At 39.4% G+C, this 24,183-nt stretch overlaps 1 protein-coding gene across 1 annotated transcript in view; it reads right to left on the reverse strand.

The window, feature by feature from the left end:
* TMEM163 (transmembrane protein 163) overlaps positions 1–24,183 on the reverse strand; it is a 101,567-nt gene that overhangs the window by 10,588 nt on the left and 66,796 nt on the right. The window contains 1 exon segment of the mRNA XM_055811901.1: positions 11,338–11,434. Within this exon segment, the coding sequence (XP_055667876.1) occupies positions 11,338–11,434 (97 nt within the window).

Consider the following 24,183-nt stretch of genomic DNA (forward strand, 5'->3'; position numbering starts at 1 on the left):
GCTTTCCTCGCTACTTTGCTACGCTTTCTGGCACCCAAGAGCTGGAGAGAGATCAGCCCACAACACCTGGTGAAGCCCAGCAGCCTGGACAGCCCCTGCGGCAGGATGCCCGAGCAGGTGAGGCGGTAGGGAGGTCAGAGCTCCAAACGCTGCCTTGCCACTGCTTTGTTGTAATGATCAGAAGCTGGAACAGGTTTAGGACAGTGGGATTCAACAAATTACCTGAGGGAGGGCTGCTGTGGGCTCAGCACCTGGGCTGGAGCTGGGGCTTCGGGGAGGCGGCCGGCCGGTGGAACACCCCACTGACACATGCCCTTTGCTGCAGTGCTACGGGCTCCAAAGAGTTAAACGCGTCATACTGTGGCTGTGAAATGATTCCCATTAAACTAACTCATCCTTTGGAGAAATGAAGAATAGAGAAGCCATAATGGAGATTTAAATTAATAAAATAAGCCTGGCCATCTGGCACCATCTCCCTCCGGATCCTCCCGCAGCCCTGCCCTCTCTGTACCCCTGGCCTTCCCATCTGATCATTAAGAGCACGAAGCACATCTAGCCAGATTCACTGTACACGTCCTTAGTGTTATTTTAATTAAAGCAGCAGCAAATTGCGACAGATGATAAAAATTTAAATTCTGATCATTTCCATACGATAAAGGCTTCTCAGCGTGGTAAATAAACCCCTTTCCTTTTCCGTTTCTTTTCATCATATTCCCTCATTACTACTACACAGTACATGAGACCTTAATTAAAGGACACGTATATCTTATTAGATAGCTTCATGTATAAAGCAGCACCGTACATAAAGCGAGGTGCCCATCCTGGACTGCCACCTCATTACTCTTAACAGCTACAATGTCCCTGTTTAAGACTTACTTTATGCAAGATTTTATGTTGTGACAGTTTCCCAAAAGAAAGCTCATTTTTCAGCCCTAAGAAAAGAATAATAGAAGCCAGCAGGCAGCTGTCCTCCACGCCATCCGTACACATTGTCCCCACCGGTGCGGCTGAGGAGTCTTCAAAAAACACGACAACGGTTCCGTCCCTGCTTTCAGGGATTTCACCGAAAGCAGCAGTGATCTTATGGCTTAAGGAAAATGTGTTGATGATGATGTTGTGACTTCGATCTCTTTCTGAATCTGTTGTAGAAATTAAAAAAAAAGCCGCAGGGGACGCTTCAGTGCTTGGCTTATTAGATAGAGATATTTTCACCCAATTCCCAGTCCAGTAACTAAATTTCAGCTGATTTGCACTCCTAATCTTTTCCTAGATTGCATCTTACTAATTCTGACCCGAAAAAAATTGCCCTGATTTCATATATTATTTCTACCAACTCCCCTCCGCCCCTCTTCTTTAATTATAGCGCTTTCACTTCTACTTCTGGTTTGTAAAAGTGTTTTCAATTCACCTGAAGCGTACAGTGTTGATTAAAAGGTATTCATCGGTATGGGAGGAAGAAGGCACGTTGAGTGTTCCTCCCCAGCGGTCACAACACATACAATATGATGACTAAAAGCTATGTGTGGTCCTCCTCTCCGGCCCTCCTTGGTAGCTCATCCTAGTGCGATCCCAAAACAAGCTGCTTTGCCCACCCTACAACAGCTTCAGCTTTCCACTCTTCTGCCCTCTCCTTAGCTTCCTCTGTAAATCAGCCAAAGGCTGAATTACCTCCCCGGTCCCGCAGGAGCTGGGAATTACTGGTACCACCTTTTTCATGCCATTTTTTCCCTTCCCAGAGAAACTGGTGTCTCGTGATGTTGTATCTTTCTCTGCTGAGCCTTGCTCATCTTGGCTGAGATAGGGACGCGTTTCTGGAACGCTACAGATGCTGTTGGCAGGAGCGACATCATGGCTAGCTAGCCCAAACTGAGCTGAGTTTGTGTCATTAAATATTAATTTTTCCCATCTCTGCAACTCACCATCTGTCTCACAGGTCCCAACAATGACCCTTCTTCAGTCCAGGTGGCTGGTCACCATCCTCCCCAGCACCTGCCAGGGCCTGCTGGCACCCTGCTCCCCATCCCCATCTTCAAATGCTTTCCACTGCCTCGCACTCCACCAGGTCCCTCGGCGGCTCTCACATCATCTGGGCACAGTGGCTAAAAGCACCTCTGCAGAGTGTGCTACTTAACCAAAAAGGACTGACTGGCTTCCCTCCTCTTCCCCTGAAGGATTATGTTTATATATATATAGTAACAGAGACGTTTCTAATACAAATGCTTTAAAAATAAAGTTTCAATTCTCTATCACACTTTCTCCCAAGTAATAGTTTATGTAATCAGTCTAGAGGGAGCTTCTGGGAAGCCAGAGGGTCTCTCTCACCAGCTAACTTCAAAAGGGATAAGGGTTTTAATTGCACTTTACTGTCAGAAAACAAAGCGACAGCCCTGTGCCTGACTCAAGCAGAAGACAGTCTCTTCACATGGAGATATAAAGATCTATTATTAGTACTAAAAAAAAAACAAAAAAACCCCCCAAAAAACCCCAACAACTTATGAATGTTTAAACGTGTATCTTTGGTGCTGAAGAGCTGTGACAGAGCAATTCCACAGCGCAGAACACTTCTTCAAGAAACAGATAACAAAGAGGGTGTGCTGAATGCCACGGTGGGGGTTCCAGGGCCAGGAACCAACACGCTGTGGACTCCAGAGATTTCTGGTGACCTTAGGATCCCTGCAAAGGGTCTGCCTGAAACTCTACAATCACTCATGCCTCCTGTTTTCCCAGAATTCATCTACATCATTTTAGCTTCAAAGAGCTATAAACCACAATTTTAAATGGTATTTGTCCACCCTTGGAAGTGTCTCCCTAGTGAGACTGCCATCTCCCTCATCAGTAGGGGATTGAGACCAGCAATACATTTCACAGACCCTACCAAAGTTGTCAACTTTTATTTCTTATCAGTGTGTGGTAAAGTCTGAGCACAAGACTTCCCACCAATCACTTGAACCAAGAGTGAAGTGTCACTGATGTTTTTCCTAACCCTGGCTTACCAGCTACTTCAAGTATCCACGACATTCTCACCAACCTGTAAGAAGCATGTGTATTTTAGGGTTAAATTAATTGTTTAAGGCCAAACACCAAACCACCAAATCATACGTAATAGGTAACAATTATAAAACAGAATTCTAATGGTACTTTGATTTGAAATGGTAAGCAATAAATTACATATATATAACTTATGAGAGATTAGTAATATATAGGAAAGTACACATAAGGAATATATTATGTGTATATAATCACAAGTATTGTTTGCTATATTGCTATTGACCTATAATTCAACTGCTGACATTAATATATTTCTGATGTATTTGTTATAAACAATTAAATTAGTAAATAAATTAGAGCTCAAAGCTACCCTGTGCCACCCCTATCTTCCCATTGCAACTGTAATCAATAGCATACAACAGAATTACACACGGCCTAACCTTTCAAATTATTTCATTTATAAAAGCACTGGAAGCACCACATCAGATGGTGCATGTCTTTTATACACAAACTGATGACATTTTTCCTTTGTTCTGCAGGAAATGTCAGAAATACGGCATGATGCTTGCTTACTCTTGCAAAAAAATGTGTCCTTTGCCATACTAATGAGGACAAATGCCAAACTGCATTGACATTACATGTGTTATACTATCACCTAGGGAAATGCAAGCAGTAACTGAATAGTAAATGGATATTGATTTACAACCCCAGGTGAAATTAAAACAGTCATTCTCAGTGTGGCTGGGTTGGGCTTTTTTAGCCTTCTTTAATAAACAAGAAAAGGCTTGCAAATTTTTTGTGGAAACAGTCAAAATAAAATACATCATCTACAGTTAAATTGTATTCATACTATCCAAGAATGTATAGTAATTGACATGAAGTCATGACATGAAGGTAAAGCGGCAAATGAAAACGGATTTTTATCAGGGAGATGGCAAGCATTAACACTAGCAAATGCAACCACAAAACAAGGCTGAAAACCTATGCCTAAGTTCATTTTTAAACTCCTTTCTCAATGTATTAACAAAACATCCAAAAAGTCACTAGAATTTACACAGAAATCCAAGCATGATGTCATCAACGAAATGCAATATCACTGTTCCTCCTTATTTGCAATGAAATACGTGCATACCAAATCCTCAGGGTCAGTACTTGCTGTGGATATAGCTCCCTGAAACATCAATAAAGGAATGGTAACTCCTTTTCCTAGTGGGAATTATCTTATTACAGCTAACATAGGTTAAAGAACAACTGCTGCGAGTAACAATAGGGGAAGTATTCTGAATCTGACATCTAGGGTGAAAAAAACCCATAGTAAATGATTTCTGAGCCAATAAGAAGTGATTCTATTTTAGGTTCAAGACTCAGCATTGCAGAAAAAAAAAAGCCCTTAAATTACATGATCTGAGAAATACTCATTTAAAGTTAAGTGGAAGAGTAAACACGATTAAGGTTTTGTATTCCAAATGTCAAATACTGATTAGCTTTTTAAGTCAGGTGTATCGTACAACAGCTAAAATTGTCAGAAATCTTAATTCCAAACAACCCAGAAAGAACAGCAGCTGGCCTACTACTTCTAACACTTCCAGCAAGCATATTAGGAACAAAGAAAAAGAAGGCGGGGAAGAGAAAGATCTGATCAGTGAAAAATATTTCCTCAGGGGTCACCGATATGAAACTGAAATAACTGCAGCATGTCGTGCTGAAGCAGACCCTCAAAGAATAAAGAGTAAGAGCTATATAAGAAATGCGTAACTATACAGAAAGTAGAAGAACACCACAGAAAGAAGTGGAATTTGTAGCTGTAACGTTCCCACACATTAATGGTACATTTCTCTTTCCTGTAAAAAGTTTGTTTTCTTTGAGTTTTGTTATCTTTCCATGTTTTTTCAAGTTTTCCAGGTGTGTAGCAGCATATTCAGAGCTGCTCCTCATTGCAAACATATGCATAGTGTTTGGGCAGATCCACTGTACAGAATTGCACAGAAAGTCTAAGACATTGCCACTTAAAAATTCTGGGAAGGGCTGGGGGCACCGTATAGGTCCTACACAGCACAAGTGTGCCCACTTTTTACAGGAAATCTTACCCAAATATCTAAGCATCCTAGCTATACGCTATGAGAGAAACAGTAAGATTTCCTTTAAAACCAACATGCTCCAAGAGAAGTGGAAAATGTCATCACATCACTAAATTCATAAAATAAGAGAGCTTTAATTAAAAATATTTTCAGGCAAATGAGAGCGGAGGTCGCGGCTCGATGAAGAATGAACCTGCGTGTGTGTGTTGATGCACGCAGAAACTGCGTCTACATACACACCCACACACAAACTTGCCTCCAAAGGAAAATGAAGCATCTCTGCAAATTCAAGGTAAGATTACATGACAGAAAGATCCTCTCTGGAAGGGAAATGAAAGCTTTATTCTCATCATTTACTCCTCTACCCAAAAATCAGAGACCCATACTACATCTTCTAATGCTCACTAGAAGTAATGTCCAAAGCTTCAAAAATGTGGAAGGAAAAAAAATCCATTACACTTCTCACTGCATATATTCAATATTGGCAGTTTCCAGACTTTTTAGACAAACAGATCCCATTAGTTGCAATATTTTTCCCACATCTACTTTATCACCAAACCCTATAATTAATGACTTAATTCATTTTAAAGCTCAATAAACAATACAATTCTATGGATCGGTTGTTGGAAAACACTACTTTGTACTGCGAACATTGAAAACGCTAGCACAAGAGATTGTATCTTAACCCCTGAGGACTAATATATATCTCAATTACTAGAAAAAAAACTTTTCCCCATGATAGTAAGTAATGTGTAATTAACACAAATGCAGAATTATATAGTAAGTGTATAATTAATTCACTGGCTATCTCTTCTGACACAAAATGTCATTTTCAGGGCAAGCTTCTTCATAATTATAATATAAATATAAATCACTGTGCACAGGGAAAGCCCTAAGTTTACCTAACAGTGACAATTTCTGAACTCAGTGTTCTGCAGAAGATGGAATCCACACGTAAAAAGTTCTGTAAAAATATCATACAGTGCTCAATAGGAATTCACCAAAATGAACATATTGTAAAAATCCCTAGTGACACCTATACCTTGAACCCTGTGGACTCTTTAGGCTTCCCCATCTAAAAATGGAGATAAAATCAAAAAAAAAAGGTACAAAGAAAGTCAGTGGTGACCAAAGATGAGCCTTTAGCCTGACCCAGTATGGCGGCAGTTGCTGTTGCATACAGAAAAGACACACACTACCAGCAATCAAAATTCTAGACAAACTCTTATCATTAAACTTATCCGTATTTTTTAAAAATTAACTCACCTAGTCATTCATATCCTGCCTTACAGGCTATTTCAAAGTTAACTACAGACCTTAGCATATCAAGCAAGGGAACCAAAAGGAGAAACACGTCATTTCTGTGTTTCCCAAGGTTTTGAAGCATAAAAAGTATTGCAAAAAACACTGCCTGTGCTGAAAGCATGTGTAGTGACATACAGTACCTATTATTGATTTTTACTTCAACTGAGAAAGAGGTAAAATGGAAAAAAAAGCAGAAAAGAAAGGCAGAAGCAGTATTCAGAAATGCAGAAAGTCAGGAGCTCTAACTGTCCTCTCTTCTAGGCCAGTGCAGATCAGGAGTGGTATCATTCACAGTGTTTCAACAAAATTCAGCATGAAATAAAAGAGAATTCAAACATGTGACCGAAAAATACCTGACTGAGCTAAACCTGAGCTCCTGTCCTGTAAATTAAGTAGCTCTTCTCTGCAGCCTAACAAGAAACTGTGGGCATTTAAGTCCCTTACAGGATGCGGTAGTTGAGCTGGTTATGCCATTTATTACACATATTAATGCCACTAATGTGTAAGCCTATCATTCTTCTGGTTCTCCAAATCCTGGTGAGGATCATCAGACCTGCAGCTGAAATCATCATATAAAATGACAATGATACTGAAGAATCCCATTTCTAAACATCCCCATAAGTAGAAGAAAATACATGTTCAAAACATCTGAAAAAGCATTTAAAATTATTCCTTACTCATGTGAATTTTATATGCTTTCTAATCAGTAGTATTGTCATGAAAGCGACTCTTCTAAGATCCGCTTCAAGAACAATGGAATTGCTACATTAAAGACCTCATAAATTCCTTCCAAGGAAGTATCTTTCTTGCTACATGCATATTAAGAACTGACAGATATGTAACCAATATATCTTATGTGCAACAAGAAAGACAATGAACTTTGTATAATTGATCCAGAATTACTTAGAAGCTACTGCCTATGCTTTTGGGATTTTAATTATAGCACCTTACAATTAGCAAGCAGATACCTAATTGCTTGATCAGTTTCATTTCTGAAGTTAAACTCTCCAGATCATAATATTTTCTCCAAAACTTATGCAAATTAAAATGAACTCAGAGAAGTTATAACTGCTCCCAATTTTCAACTCTGACAAAGTCACCTAAGTTTACCACAAATGATGAGGTGGAAGAGACATTACAGTTCTGGGAATGATGCAGTCAGCCACGCTTCTCTACACTAACATTACATTTACCATGAATCCCCCACGAACAGCAGAGCAATGCATTCCAAACAGCTTCTGTCTTTGAGACTGACAATACTAGCTTTGTGTTTTAGCCACATTATCTCCTTTAAAATTGAAAATTTAAAATTTCACAAGACGCTTCAAAAAGTACCCAAATCTTCAATGCCCTTTGCTTCAAGAAAGACAAATAAAGATATAAACTGTAAAAAAAAATAAAAAATCATGCACCTATGACTCACATGTGAAATATGCTGAGGCATACGTCCTCTTAATCTAGTGCAGAGCTCTTCACCCTAGTTTTATACCAGTTTGGGACACCAGTGGAGTTACGCTACCTTTCCTTGGTCTTAATGTTCTGTTCTGGCTTACCACAAGGATACTTCCCTGGTGTCAGAGTAGCACACTGATATGAAATCCCAGTAATACAGAAATCACAGTCAGAAAATGACGAGCGAGGGGAAGCACGCGGCCGACTCAATATGAGTGATAAAGCAAGCTTCGATTTATTATGGTGCGATTATGTCTTATATACAGTTCCAGTTAATTATGCCTACTAGTCATCTGCTGATTGGCTAAGCTCTAAAGGGTTACATTTTCATACGTCCTCCTACTTGTGGTTTCTGCGGATAGCTAGCTACATATTTTTTTTTCCTCTCTTGTCTACGCGAATTCCTCAAAGTTATTTACAACATTAGGCACAAGGTCAGTGTTTTTCTCAGCTTCCTTATCAGCATGCCTCAGCACAGCTGCAAGGCCTGCTTCAGCTAACTTACGCTAACTTTGTTTCACAAAGATCTTTAAGGGAGTCATGGCCATGATCACACAGCCATTCTGCAACAAGAAAATATTTCAGGTCACTATTTTGATGCAGAACTGGATACTTCACTGCTATGTAAAAAGCCATTAGCAGAAAACACTGTTCTATTATTTTTCCATGTATGTTCATACACTACAGCTAAACTACATGGCAAGATATTACAGAAATTAGTATCATTAGCAATTAGTTCATTTGTGGTCCAGGAAGGAGAAGACAGCACCCTAGACAAGAGAGTAGAGGCAGAAACGTCTCCCCCTTACTGATTTAACTTGACCAGATTTCATTTCTGCTAAGACAACAATGATACTGCCAGGCTGCTGCAGATGAGCTGAGAACACGCCCCATCAGCACTGGAAAGAATGGCTATTTCTGCTGAGACACAGAGCAGCTAAGGGAGCATTACACAAACAGAAAATCAGATTCAGGCACAGCTAGAGCAACTGAAAAGGATTCCATTAAACAATACCCTTTTCCCCCAACTATTTGTAATGTAGCAACTCCTAGGCATAATGCCTCACTGTCCGTGACTTGGTGCAGTAACGCTGTCCTCCTCATTTTTCAGTGTTATTCTTAGTTTACACCTGTCGTGCAACTCTTACTGAATCAGTTTCCCACAGTGAGTTGCACTGAGGGACTTTAAAATGAGAATCCTTGCCATGTCATTTAAGAGACACCGAACAGAAGTACCATTTTTTCATCCCTTGTTCTAACCTACTTTACAGACAGAATTGCAGGGTATGAAAATCCTTCACATGTGTGCATGTGGCTTTTACCCTACCACTCGTCAGCCACAGCCTGTGCCTGCCAGATACACCTTTCAAACTGTTGGTAGTACTTAAGTGCTTAACCCTGCAAGAACACTCAGTGCAATATCACAGGAACATGATCACCTGTTTATCCTGATACCATGTCATCTGTTAGCACTATGCACCCTAACTTTCACCTACTTGACACAGTTTCAGCGCACCGAAGCCTGAATCCAAAGCAGTCTGTGACAAAAGGCATCTGTACAAATTACTCTTAAAGGACACTCAAAATGTAATGAGATTTTCTGATTCAGGAATACCTTCTGATTTTGTATTTTTTTCCTGCTGTAAATGTATTTCAAAAATTCAAAATGAGGAAGTACCACAGATCTGCAAGTTACAAATAACTTCGATGCTGCAAATAGGAGACATTTCTCCCCATGTAAGAAACCGAGCCTTCACCTGTTGACAGTACCTGTAATGATGGAAGAGTGAGATACAGATGACACCTTTTAAACTTTTGCTCCTACTGCTGGAATTATTAGGGCATTTGTCCACAATGAATTAGACTGCAACATCCAAAATAATCTGATCTACACTCGCACAAATTTACCAAATGGGTGTTTTAATCATCATTGCAGCCTCCCTTATTTTAATTCTCCTTTACAGAGTCAACTGTAGCCAGATGGCACTGTTCGGGTACAGCCAAGTTAAGAGGTTGTCCTCGAGCTGGCCATCCATCATGTAGTGTCTCCCCTACAGGATCTTCAACCTTACTGGTATAATAGCATCCATGCTCACTCCTTAACCCAGTTCTGTCAAAATGTTGTGGTCGAGTTTAAGAACTGACTGTTAAAAGTGTTTAAGCTAACCTAGATCATTCTGACAGAACCAGGCTGGTGAACAGCTACATGTACTGTTATGCTGGCAAAGCTGAGGAGGCAGTAAATCATGAAGGCTGGAAAAGAGGAAAAAAGTGAAATGCAAAGAGAATGTGAATCACCTGCAGTCAAACTATGCACCTGGCTGCAACTCAGTAATTCATTAGTTAATGGGCTTTTGCTATGCTACTCATCTTTGCCCAAATCCCACTAAACTACTGAAAATAAATTTCTGTAGTAGTCCAGGTTCTTGGAAGCTCCATGAGAGCACAGGACCCAGTACATCATCTGCACTGCCAACAGCGGGTAACAAGCTGGAATTCCATTTTGGCTTGTTTTTCCAGCTCTGCCTCCAACTCCTGGTTGAAAGCCAGGAGTTTAGGTTATCGCTAGTGATGTGCTGAGAATGGTACATGGCAGGGCGAAGCCCTGATGTGGAAGTCTGCACACGTTTGCAAATAGACCACACTTCACGAAGGCTGAATACAAAAGTTCCAAGTCAGGTGATATACACAAAAACTGAACTAAAGCCTCATTTTGTTTGAGCACATTAGCAAGAATTTTCTGGGAGTGGAACCATTGCCAAATGGCTCTCCCAGTGAGTAGTGGTTTGGATGAGTAGAGGTCAGGGAATTTAATACCCAGTACTGAAAGGAAGCAAAGCAGGACAGGACAGAGCAGAGCTGGGAGAAAGGCCGCTGGGGAGAGCTGCTCTATAAGCCAGGTAGGGGCTGGCTTTCATAACCAAAAGAAAGCAGAGAGCAGGAGAAAAGCCCTTTGTGACGCTCCATGGTGAGCCAGTCAAGAAGCCAGCTCTTTCACCCAGCATGCTCCCCTCACCTGTTCCATTCCTGCTACTCATACGTGGCTCTGGAATTGGGGGCAAGAGCTGGAAAACAAAAAAATACAATCCAAAAATACATTTTTTCCGCATTAAAAATAAAACAACGAAGTCAGTGGAGTAATAACCTCATAAAATTCTGCTACTTTCATTAAGCCCTGAGAGACGAGACCTCCTCTCCGTAAGTGAACTTCTACAGTCCTGTATGAAAGCTTCAAGTCATTATGCACAGAAAGATGTGGCCCATAAAGGTAACCAAGGAGAAGAAGAGATGGGGTCAAGCCTATAAAAAAACAAAGACTAGACTCTATCACACAAGGAAAAAATACTGCTTGATGACTAGGACCAGCATGCACAGCCAGGCAGGAAATGCACCTGCCAAAGCTTCACCGAGTTCAGCAGGGCTTGTTGAAAGGAGACACTGGCCTTTCTTTCTCAGTCTCACTGGCAGTGCAGGGAATAAAGAGAACACCTTTAAAGAACATGAATCACCTTACCACTTCTGGAAGCACCTTCTTTGCGAGGTCGTGGATGGCTTTGATCACAATACATATAGATGACAGGAGGAATATGACACCCAAGATAACACATGCTCTGCGAAAAAAAGAGAAAAATAAAATGAAATGTTAGGAGCATATTTAAAGTTGTCAATTCTCCCAGTGCTGAAGGACAACACACAGGTTATTAATGATAAAAAAATCTTAAAGCGCTGAAGAGAGAGACTTGCATTAAAGAAAAGAATGAAAAGAAATGTTCAGTTCCTCCGCAGTTCTTAAAATCTGGATTATATACGAAAACGTGGGGCAGACCAGATGATGTTTCAGAGTGAGAGAAAAAGATATGCCTCTTCTGCTCCTGATCATTTATCAGAGTCCTCTAGAGGCTTATTTCTCTTTCTTTGCTTGTTTTGCTAGGATCCTACATGAGAAATAATCAAGGGAACTTCATTCTCTTTACCAAACCAGGACAGATGTTTGCTAAATCTGGTCAGTAGAATAGCAGAACCTGAAACATCTGTTTCCTCCCCAAGTTTCAAAGAAAAAAAAGATTTTAAGTGTATATATTAAAAAACAAAAACAAAAAACCACCAGCAGGTTAGATGCATCACTTCATAGGCTGTCCAAGGGTCTCTCAATACCTAAATAAGGATCATTCTCATCAGATCAGGTGCTGTGCAGAATTAGACTCTCTAATCCTGCTCTGCAGAGCTTACAACCCAGTCTTATAAAAAGCAAACAAATGGCTTAATGAAAAGAAGATAAAGTAACAGAGAATAATTAAGTTTTCTATAGGACACAGGCACAATGAAGTTTACAAAGCACATCATGCATACCCAGAACTTTACAGTAAAAAAGAAAATTTTGCTTTTGTTCAAACATACAGACTGGTACTACTCTTGAGATGGAGTTCTTCTTGCTGTGAAGTAGTACAGGATATAAGGTTTCGATTTCCTCTAAAAAGTAACCAGTCTATTACATCAATGATATAACTCCATTTTACTAATAGCTCTTCATATAAAATTCTATTACTACAGATATACATTAAGAGCAATTTTAATGTTTAAAGCATGAAATAGTTAAGAAGTGATATCTACCATTATGATTTTTTCTTCAGTAGTTGTATTTCCTTTGTTATTCATCATTTGGTACCTATCTGTTAGCTCAGTTTATGGATGCTATAATTATTCCAGTAGCATGCTACTATTTTCAACAACTCAGACATCAGGCCATCTGGTGGTTGGCGGCACATGTAATGTTCACATCAAGCTCAATCTAGAGACTGCAGTTGAGCTGGCATTGCTCTGCCTAAGTCAAAAGACACAGCTGCAGCAGCAGCGCATGCGAGTAGCTGGCCATTTTATTCCCCAACACAAATGACACTTAAACTGTGCTGTGGACAAGCCAGATAATCCTACAGATAAGTTCTCAGTAAAGGGTCTGCCCTTCTACAGAGTACAGACAAAGTAGAGGCTGGCGTCTGTCCTAGCAATGGAGTGGTATTTTAGATGAGGTACTCGTCTCAGGTAAGCAAAACTCTGCTACAACTATATTAAGACACGTTAAACAACTTTGTAGTAAATCACAACACAGTCCTCATTCTTGTTAAATATAACCTGTTGCGAGAAGTACACAGCAAAGGCTTGAGACAGTTCGATTACCCTAGGCTCCTTCCTCTAGACTCAAACACAAGAACAAAAATCTGGCACATATCTGCAACAGAGGAAGAAACTCACAGGATTCTCTGCAATCCTACAGCAAGGTGATGATTAAATGGTAATACAAACGGGAAGAAAGTTCATCTCCCAAAAAGAATGAGTAAAATTGAAAATTAGAGGGCTTTCCATTTTCCATTGCATATTTGCAAGCAGCTCCCTGTTCTGCAATAGAATCTTTTCAGAGATTTGCAGTTTCACTATCTGAATGGATCACTGCACAGAAATCTGTCCAGAGCCTCTTGCTCTACTTTTGTCAAACTCAAAACTTTTCAGTACCACATTAATGTATTACTTCTGTAACATCTGGCACTGCCATAACCCAAGAAGCTTATACTACACAATCCTTCACAATAGATTCTGTTGTAAAGATGATTTTTTTTTTTTTTTTTTTTGGAGGAAGGGGGTAAGGTACAGAAACATATACTAAAAGTTCCACTTACCTACCTGGGACAAATGCAGAGCTGGTCCACAAAAGTTGGCTGACTTGCCTAATGCCATTTGCTGAGCCAGTGACACACTGACATAAGATACATATACTTCATGCAAGAATTTGCCGACCTTTGACATGAAAGCCACACTAAAAGACAAGCCTTTCTACCATTCCCAGCAGGCTTAAACCAACATAGCTACAAACCTTGAACTGGAAGCAACTGATGAAAATTCCTCGTGCCAATACATGTTGATGAATTCCAAGGGTACAGGAAAGTGAAGGCAGTGAAGCATCATCACCTTCCCTTAGCATACCTTCTATTCCCTGAACACATCGTCTAAGGAGACAGGCAGACGTTCCCTATGGGCTTGACAGGAGCCTAATGCATCCGGGGAACCAGCCCTTGGCCTGAGCACTGGCTAGATTTGGTTCTCATTTAAGTTGGGAGAGTTTGGGGTTGTGTCTGTAAACTCTCCAACTACCCAAGCCTAACAGCAAATATTTTGTATCTTTGCCTATGCCAGAGGGTAAGTAATGACTTCAGCAATCTTGAGCTGCTTCCCTTATTCCCCAGATCAGTTTTACTATGTCAAAAGAATTCCTATACACCTACTTCACCAGAAATAGCTAAAAGTAGAAAGAAAAAAAGGAAGAGGTTAATAACAGTGACAAGGGTATTAATACCAGACAGAAACACAGTCTGAGGTTTGAATCAGCATTCAGTCATCATATTTAGAAAGCCTACATTCTCCTTTATATGCTGGCTTTTGGGATTCGTAGCCATGAAAAATTCATGAGTAATGACATAGTAATTTAAGTGCAAAAATACATGCTTCTTGTCTTCTTGAGTGTATCAATTTATCTGCAAAACTACTAGAACAAAACACTGCATGGTGTCTTCTTTCAATCTCATTTGACAGAAAAATAATTTATATCTATACTGCAAATCATGCAAAATCCAACTACAAATGTATAAAACAAGAAGTCTCAAAAAATTAATCCGAAATGTTAACTGTAGCACATAATAAACAAATTGCAATTGGTTATTGTAAGCTTGCTTTATTTTCAAGCCATTAGACAATGAAAACTTTAATACAAGCCTGCTAACTTCCATCTGCTAACAATTACTGCTTTGTAACTAAATAGTGTTTCCAACTGCACACGAAGGATGTTAGTGCCAAGGTTGTTGGCAAATGCAATTTCATTAATAACATTCAATTAAATTAGATGAGCCAAGTGCCGTTTCTAAACAAGTTCAAGTCAACTAAAAGTACCCATAAAATTTAATGAGAGGAGTTAAGACACAAAGTGAGGTTTGACCAAAAACCTAGTGAAGATTGTACAGACACCCCTGACTTAGAATCACCATAGTGTAATAAACGGCCCTCAATCTCCAGGTCCCCTATAATCACTATCAGCAATTCAGACCCTCTGGAGTAAGTGGTGGTCCACCTGATGCCCTTATATTCCAGAACGCTGATATATTCTTGCTAAGACATGAGGGTACTCTCTGTCCAGTGACAACCATGAGGAATACATGAGATCTCCATGTATCATATGTCATCAGTACCACTTGCTCGTACCTCCCGCACCTACTCAAAGTCACGTACTTATTCTGCAGCCATTTCTACATGAGTTAGTATAAGAGCTTCCCACTAAATATCTACATCATTAGAGACAGAACTGATCTATAACACAAAATAATTGATGCCTACAGGTTTGACAGGCAACAGAAAATATCTAATGGAGAATTAATGAATCTGAAATCTCACTCCGTTCCATGTAATATATTACTTCTAAAAAGAAAGACAACAGAGGAAACTTAGTCATAACATTTTCAAACATAATGGAAAAACATGAGTTGATTTTCAGAAACAATAAGCTTTCTGGAATCTTTCACAATGCAGTATAGTTTAAAGAATAATAGACTAATTCAGAAAGGATAAGGTGAGGTCATGTCTCTGATGGCCAGGCACTAATAAAATTTTAGGTCAACTAAAGCTGAAACTTCCACAAGTTGGGTTTTTTTTTTCTTGCAGCAATGGCACTTGGAATGCAAGAGTAATTAAAACTACATCATTAAGTTGTTGGTAAAAAGAATTTAATATTACGATTTTAACAGTGAAACCATCAAGTCTTCTTTAGTTTGCTGTAGGTCTTGGTAGCAGATCATAATCTGCTGAAGAGACTCCTTGATGTGTTTTTGATGCAGTATTTCTATCTGAAAATCCAAAAGATAATTCCAAGTACAATTCATTGTATTAAAAAATTAACTCATCAATTTTGTCAACTTTGTCATAGATGAAACATGCTGTTAAATCAGCTGTATTAGAGCCACAGATATTGAGAATAAATTTATTTGGACTTTCAAAACTGCCTCAGACTATATAGAGCTTTTGAGCTTCAGTTACTGCTAGGTTACTTCTAGTGGAATTCAGGAACATGATTATGGCTAAATCCTAAAACTAAACTCATGTGTCCATTCTAAAGCTTGATTCTGTGTGCGCTACAACCTGACAATTTCCAAATGGCATTCTTCTGAAGGCAGTACTACAACCCATATACAATCCATTTATATTTATACAACCCTATAAATATCCATTTTGTATTACACCAGTCCTGGATATTTGCACTCACACCCAGCAAAACAAGATTAGTGTAACTGCGCTACGTGACACACAGCTGCGACCTCATCTTTTGCGTAGCACATTCCCTGTATGGAACTCCAACAGACACAATTCTTCATTTTGATGACAACTTCTCACAACTCTTAAGGAAACCAGAAATGGAAATCTATCACTGTAAGCACCTGATAGTCTCTGCTTAATCAAAAATTTGTTACTTTGCATAAGATAATGGCTTTTAAGCAAATAGCTACGAAAACTACTGAGATACAGGGGGTTCCATCTCCACAAACTGTCCATTTTCAAGCTGCTATTAGTAAGTTAAACATTTTTTCCTCCTTTTATCATGAAGTTAATTTCCTAAGGATAAGAAGTCCAACTGTTCAATTCATTTGCATCTAGCACAGACAGCTAAACACCTTCTAATTCATGGATTTATCCTTAATTCTGTCTTATATTTGTAATTATTCGTTATGATTTCCTACAGGTAGTGCTAAGACTAAAATTCTGTTAATATTTCCACCACAGAGCTAAAGATTAATCTCACTCAGATCTCTGTGGTGATTAATCTTCAACATAATAAAGTGACCCCACCTTTAGCATGGCTTTTGCCATGCTGAATACTCTTTTACGTCAGCTGACCCATTCCGGCCAAAGGGAACGGCTCTTCTGTGTAAGCAGCAGTCAGCCTGAAGACAGACAGCAAATTTAGACTCTCAGCTACTTGGTTTGTACCATTTTGTAAAACATAAATAGATAATAGTAATAAAGTTACAAAAACATCCTCAGTGATAAGCTCTGCTATCTATTACTTTAGAAGAGATCAGGGGTAAGCTCCACAAGGGTGATTGATAACAGCTGGCCTCGTACCAATTGACAGCTATAAAACAGCCACTGCAAGAGGCTTCCCTCATTAATTGTCATCCTACTATCTTTCTGGCAAATGGAATACAGTAACACAGTACTGACAAGGGCTTGTGATGAAGCTCTTGGTAATTGCGCCTCTCAAGTCAACCTGCTCTCATATGCAGCAAAGGTAGTGCAGCAGAATTAAGGATTCAAAAAACCTTTGTGATGCATATGAATCCAATCTGCAAAAAATGTGTTAACTTTCTCTTAGCACCTCACAGAGACAGTTGTTTTGGGGCCGTGGAGAGGGAAAGGGGTCTCAGGTACTTTGTAGTATGTCTGTTACATTCTGGAACCTGTTTTACCACCACAGTTCAAGTTCATTAAACCAGTCCTTGAAATGTGATGACACCATGTGGAATAAAACAAGATTGACAGAAGCAGTCTAATTACTTCCCAGTTTTGTTAGCATACAACTAAAATGTAGCATTAAAAAACTAACCTCCTTGTCAAATACTGTGCTATTCTACCAATTCTTTTATTCATTCCTGTATCTCAGAATACTTGATCTTTTTTTGATTACATGGGTTATTTGGGGTTTTTTAGTTACTTTTACCATTGTAAAGAACCTCACAGAACCACAGAACAGCCCAGGTTGGAAGGGATCTCAAAAAATCACCTGGTCCAACATTTCAAGGGAAAGGGAGCCTAGATGAGATTATCTAGCACTCTGTCTAATCGTATTTTGAAAAACCCCTGTGATGAGGACACTACCACGTCCCTGAGGAGGTTGTTCCAGTGACTGATTGATCTCACTTTAAAAAATTTACTTCTTGTGTATCATGATCACTTGCCTTATTCATTGAAAACATCACTTACCTTATTCAGGGGAAACATTTTAACAATTTCAGTAGAGCTACAGAGGTAAACACAACAGAGAGAAGTATGAGAAAAGTCATTATAAACCACTAGTATTTGTATTGATATTCTTGAGGTAGAAGCTAAATTCTCACATTTGCAAAGCTGCCATCAAAACAAGCTTCAGTTCCTCATCCAGTTCTCTAGCAGCTAGGATACTACAAATAAAAGATAACGCTCCTGATTTCTACACATAATTCTGTTACTTTCCAAGAGCTGTTTGCTCTGTTTTAATTCTGTATTTTCTTGGTTGTTAAGAAGCTTACTATGATACATTTTTCCACCATGGGAATAGTGGAACAGTTTGCCCAGAGAGGTTGCGGAGCTTCCATCTTTGGAAGCTTTCAAGACCAGACTGGCTTAAATTCTGAGTAACCTATTCGGATCTCACAGCTCACTCTGCTTTGAGCAACAGCTGGGGCTAGACGCCTCCCAAGGCCCCTTCCAACCCGAATTATCCTATGATCCTACCAATTTGTATTCATGAAATTTTTATCTCTGCAGGCTCTGTCAAGATCTTTCAGTACTAATGGCTCCTAATAGCCCACAAAAAAGGAAATGTTAAAACCTCTACAGCCTCTTTTCAGCACTGGAGTGAAGAGGTAGCGTTAAAACTATTACTTTGCAAGGAACTGTAACTTAGCATTAAAAGGAGTTGCAGACCAACAAGAGCAACGGGTGCTCTAAGCCCAGGAGTAATGTGAGCTTTTTCAGCAAACCTGAGCAAATCAGTTTTAGGATGGCTACAGGATTTAATATCTGAATAAACCCAGTAATGAAACTTCTGGAGTTTAAGAAAGAAAAAAAATTAAATTATAAAAGTCATTAATTCAATAAAACCTGTAAATGTGCTAATTCCCATTTCCCTATGATTTGAAAGGATTTGAGTACTAGTGGGTGACAGTGAGTGTCATGTATGGGATCATTCAGGGGAAGGGAGGCAATTGCCAAGAGGTTTTTGCTATGTCAGGAGTTAGGAAAATATTTTTGAGCATACAGTATTCATTCACTTTCTAATTCTGGATCTCTGTATACTTTTTTCCTAATTGTCTCCTGTGGCTAGCCACATGACAAGAACTCTTTCGTATTTCTTTGTTTTGCTGGTACTCTTGTTTTCAGGCTTTCTTCCCATAAGCAAATAAAAATTACATTCTGTGAATGCTCCTTCATTAGTAACTTGGAGTTTGCAATAATCAGCACCACATTTCTTCTACATGAGAGGCAGTCAGCCTGATTAAACGAAGCTAGGCCTACTTTCATTTAATATTTATATTATGGCAGCTCTTATAGTCTGATTACAGTTACCCAAGCATAAAATCCTCGTCATGACCAGCTCAAGATTTCTCAAGCATAAGCAAAATTGAATGCTGATACTCAAAGGGTGAGAACTCAGGAGGAAATAGATCAACTTTTGGGTCACCAAAAATGATGTTCTGGTGGCAAACCGGTGGGTTCTGGCTGAGGGGGGTGAAGTGGAGCATGGCAGAGAAAATGGAAGAGGACTCAGGACTAAGTATGTGGACAAAGAATACAGAAAGAGAAAAAGTCAGAGCATGTTTTGGAGAGAAGGGGCTGAAAGTGTTGTGCTTTGCAGTAATTTGGGGCACCAAAGGACAGCTGGGGATGTTACAAATGCAGGCCTCTTGGCTTTCTCTTTCCTTCATCTCAACTGTAATCCACGTCTTTCCAAGACTAGCTACTTTCTCCTCCACAGCAGCCTCTGCTATCTACACATCCTAATCTGCTGCTTCACAAGTAAGAAACAGGAAGAACTGAGCAAGGACCACTCCTGCCACGAAGGAAAAGTATGCAAGGAGGTAGGAAAGAAGCCTAAGCAGCCCTGCCAGAAATGCCTGTCTGCCCAGCAACAGCCACCCTGCACACACCCCAGACACATCAGGGGCAGGTGATGCAAAATCTCTATGGCTAGGTACCATATCTCTCCAACAGGAAAGGGCCTGTTCAGTCTACCACACACTGTGCCGCAAGCACGGGGCTGCTGCCCATTATTTTAGAAAGAGACATAAAAATTACAATGCAGCTGTTCACTAACATCTGTTCCTTGCTACCCATTCCGCAATATTGCTGAGATAATTCTAGCCACATTTTTCCTTAGGGTGACATGCACAACTGTGAAAACTAAAATCTGCCTCTTGAACCCATTAAAGGGCTTACTCTAAAAAGAAGTTACTAGCCACTGTGGCACATTACTGTTAAAAGATGCAGTATCAGCCTCAGACTTAAGATTCCTGCTTCTTTGCCATGCTCTACTGCTAATCTTGAGCTTCTCTGTGTCCAATTAGACAGTGATATTGCTCATTTATGTTTGTGGTATGTCTTATATCTATTATCAGGTTTAGTTACTGAGGAGGGCTCCAACACGAAACTGTACAGAATCACAGCTGCTCAGAGTATTTACACCTGCCTGTTGCTGGGTGAAGAGGGAATAGTCACTTCAAGATGCACTTTAAAAGGATCAAAGAGGGTTTGCTGTTCATCGCACATGTTCCACAATCCACCTCCAACTGCCAGAATCCAGATCGGCATCACTACAGCTACTCCTTTTTCTCAACATAAAAAAATATAAAAAACAAACCGGATTGCACAATAAAGAAAACTCAAGTAATAGTCCAGATTATCACTGAAAACTGATCTCTCAATTATTATATTCAAAAATATAGTGTTATCACATGGTCTAACCTCTTCTTAAAAAGCATGGATTTATATCCGTTTATGTAAGATAATTTATATCTGCTCTTTATATTTAAAGAGCATGGGTTTATATCCGAGACTCAAATTAGCTATGGTAGGGATCCATTTCATGTTGAAAATGTTATAGGCCTTCTAAAACTTTTATTATCCTCAGGAGTTCAACTAGTCACTGCAGAACAAGGTATCTACATCCTTTAAAATCATGCAGCTGAACTGGGGCAACAGTTCCATAAATAATTTGATTCTCCAGGTATTAAAAATCTGCCAATAAAAGCTAACAGACATTTCTATAGCTTGGAGATTTTGATAACTTTTACAACCTATCTTCTAGTTCCTGGTCTGCACAGACCGTACAGTCGCACTCATGGTACATCTGCCTTGTAACCACCCTCCCAGCTTGCGAAGAGGTGATCGATCACTGCTCCTAGCCTTGTAGCAGGTGATCAGAGATTGTCATACCCCTGAAGCTGGAAAATAAACCCTTCTGAAAATTTCTGTAATTTTCATTTTCATGGTGATTATCAAATTCCAGTACAGACCACCACCATATCCCTGAACTTTTTTATATATATACACATGTATAAATACTACCTAATATACACAAATACTGCCTAATCAACTACCAGTGAAGTAAAAGGAAAGGCTTCCATAAATTAAATAGATTTTGGATCTAGCTCCAGTAAAATCATTGCCAAGTCTACAGATGCCACACTTTTAGAAACAGATTTTTAGAACGCATAAATATATACATTTGCTATTTCATATACAATATAAATTCTATGTGTGAGGATTTTGTGTGTGTGCATGCACAAATGTATGTATACATGCGTTTCTGCCTGGATAAGAGCAAAGTTTATGATTGCTTCACTTTTGCCAGAATAGGAGATAATGGATTTATGGAGAAATGACACAGTTTAATAAGTCAGCCTAACGAAACAACTGTAGAACTTGTATCTAGTACTGTACCCAGACGTACTACTTCAGCTAAATATTTCAGAAGAAAGAATGGGTTAGAAATTTTTAGTGTGGTTAAAAAGAAACTCTATTTCTCCTCCTATAAGCAGACATCCAAGCACAGGTGAACACTTATTTTGCCAACTCTCCACTGTGCTCTACTGGGTAGGAAAGACATGCATGTGCCGTGTGAGGTCCAACTCATAGTAACTGAGAACTAAACAAGAGCTGCAGAGGTAGGTTCTTAGCTATTTGCAGTTTCTAGGCTATCTCCATGCCTTTGACATTTTTCCAGATCACTTAGCTATTTCATTCACTCATCACAAAAGATTTTTTCCTCCAGCCACAGAGGTTTGCCCTGAACTGTGGGTAGGTGTGGATTTTGCCATCTGTGCTTTACATCTCTTTCGTATGTATAGCATAGATAAAATTATCCACAGTTTTTTTCAATGTGACTGATATGTTGGGTCTGAATTTAGAGGATTATTTTCATTCAACACTACCTAAATAGACAGCACTCATTTAGTCGGGCTAACCAGTACAGCAGAGCCAATTTAATGGAAATTAAAATCTACAGTACTAATACTGAAAATGAGGGAGTTTTAATTCTGTGAACCAAGAGAGGATATACCCTGCAACCATACAGATCAGTATGCTCTCTTATTTGAATTAGAGTAAAAGAAAGAAGATCCGGACCTAACCTGGCAGTTTGACAGCCATTTCCTCCCAGAAAAGGCAGTTTCTAATTCTTTCAAGCTTTGGGTGCAAGAGTAGGATACATTGTGGTCCCCATATCGCATGCCTAAATGTACTCAACACATATTCAATATAATTTAAGGCTCCTCGTGGCCAAACCTTGGGTTAAATATTCTCAAATGGGGTCATATGAACACAAGCAAGAGAAAAAAGTGTTACAATTACTTTGGAAGGAAAAACTCACTCTGTCTTAGAGTCTCACCTGCCACCACATTTTCTCAGTAAGAAAGAAGTCTTTACACAAAGTCACCAGCCACTAACTGCCCACATGTGCCCAGCAGCCAGACAGATGTGCCCATTTCCTCTGCCAGCAGACGTGGCTTTGCAGGAGATGGTGACGGTGATGGCTCTTTACAGAACCTGCAGAAGGCAGTGATAAAGGGCAATTCCAATCATCATCCTCAAAGCAAAAATCACTGCCAGGATGAAAGCCCCTGGACTGCATGGGACTACACCGTAAAGCAACTGGACAAGAGACTATAGAGCAAAAGCAGATTTGCAATTTGAAGAGGTAACATAGTACAACGCAGGAAGGTATTTTATGAAGCCATACAACACTTTCCCCTAGCAACTGAAGAAGGATACCATGTACGTATCTGATATCCCCTGTCTTCCAAAAATGGATTGCACTGGAAAGTAAAGAGCAGGAGAATAAGGTGTCAAAGGAATATTTATCCATAAGATATCCACACTGACAAAGGGAACACCACAGCAAAGGACGGTTCTTTCAGCTACATCCAATTCAGATTGGGTGTCTACTTACCGTACACAGGGTTGTACAGATGATTTGATTATTGCTGTTTACTTAAGTCTGAATTCCAGAAATAACGTAACTAAGCAACTGGTAAGGGTTTCTAATCACTAGACTAGGTTTCTCCAAAAGTCACATGCCTAGAATGATGTAAGGTTATAAAAGAAAAACTGTTCAAAGCTGTATCCTTCCGCTTGATAAACATCCATCGATTCGCGGCAGTATTTGTAACACTAACATGCCTACTTGCTGCACTGCCCCATTTACCTGAGGAGGCTACTCACAATCAAAAACTGAACGCGAGGTACACTCTGTGAAAAGGTAACTGACAAAGAGTATGCACCCAGGCGGCTATCAAGCAGCTGAGGAAAGTGATTGATACACTGGTAATTTTGTACTCATTGGGTATTATAAAAAGGTTGTTGATACCATTCATATGCTTCATAAAATGTTTTAAAATAGCCTAATTCCCATGTCATACTGCCACACAGCCAGAAGTTTCATGCCTAGTGAATGAAGTCCTAGGAAAGGGCCAGAATATCTCTGTGTGTACATATCCCTACGTAACGCACTCATCATGTATTGTGTCATGGCAACACAGAGCACCGTGAGTTCATTGGAAATTATTTGCCCATGATACAATTTAGCTTTCTTATTACAGTAATAAAGGCAAGAATAGCTGGAGTCTGACATATGCCACCAGAAAAAAAAAAAAAAGAATAGGAAAAAAACCCGAAAAACTAAACAGTGAAATAAATGAAGAAATGTGAGCTTTCTGCTTTTGGCATAATCCAGAATGTTCCTATTTACTCTCACACTGGGTTAAGAAAGACATTGACAGACTGGTTCTTGGGAAACACAGAATTTAACTTGGTACCATCAACAAAATAATATATAATAAACACCAGATGCAACTGTCAAGAATCACGATGTTAAATATGCTGTACTGAGTTAGTTTTTGCAATACTAAACATACAACCTCAATAAAACCCAGTAGCCAAAAAAAAAAAAAAATACTCCTAGGAGCAATGGATCCTATGGGCATAAGCAGACAATGTCCTGCACTGCATTGTACACAAATGCAAGACTCCAGTTCTGTAATGTAAAAATAGAAATACTGGTTTATAGCCTAAG

The sequence above is a fragment of the Falco peregrinus genome, chromosome 8, assembly GCF_023634155.1.
Source record: "Falco peregrinus isolate bFalPer1 chromosome 8, bFalPer1.pri, whole genome shotgun sequence".
Lineage (NCBI taxonomy): Eukaryota > Metazoa > Chordata > Aves > Falconiformes > Falconidae > Falco > Falco peregrinus.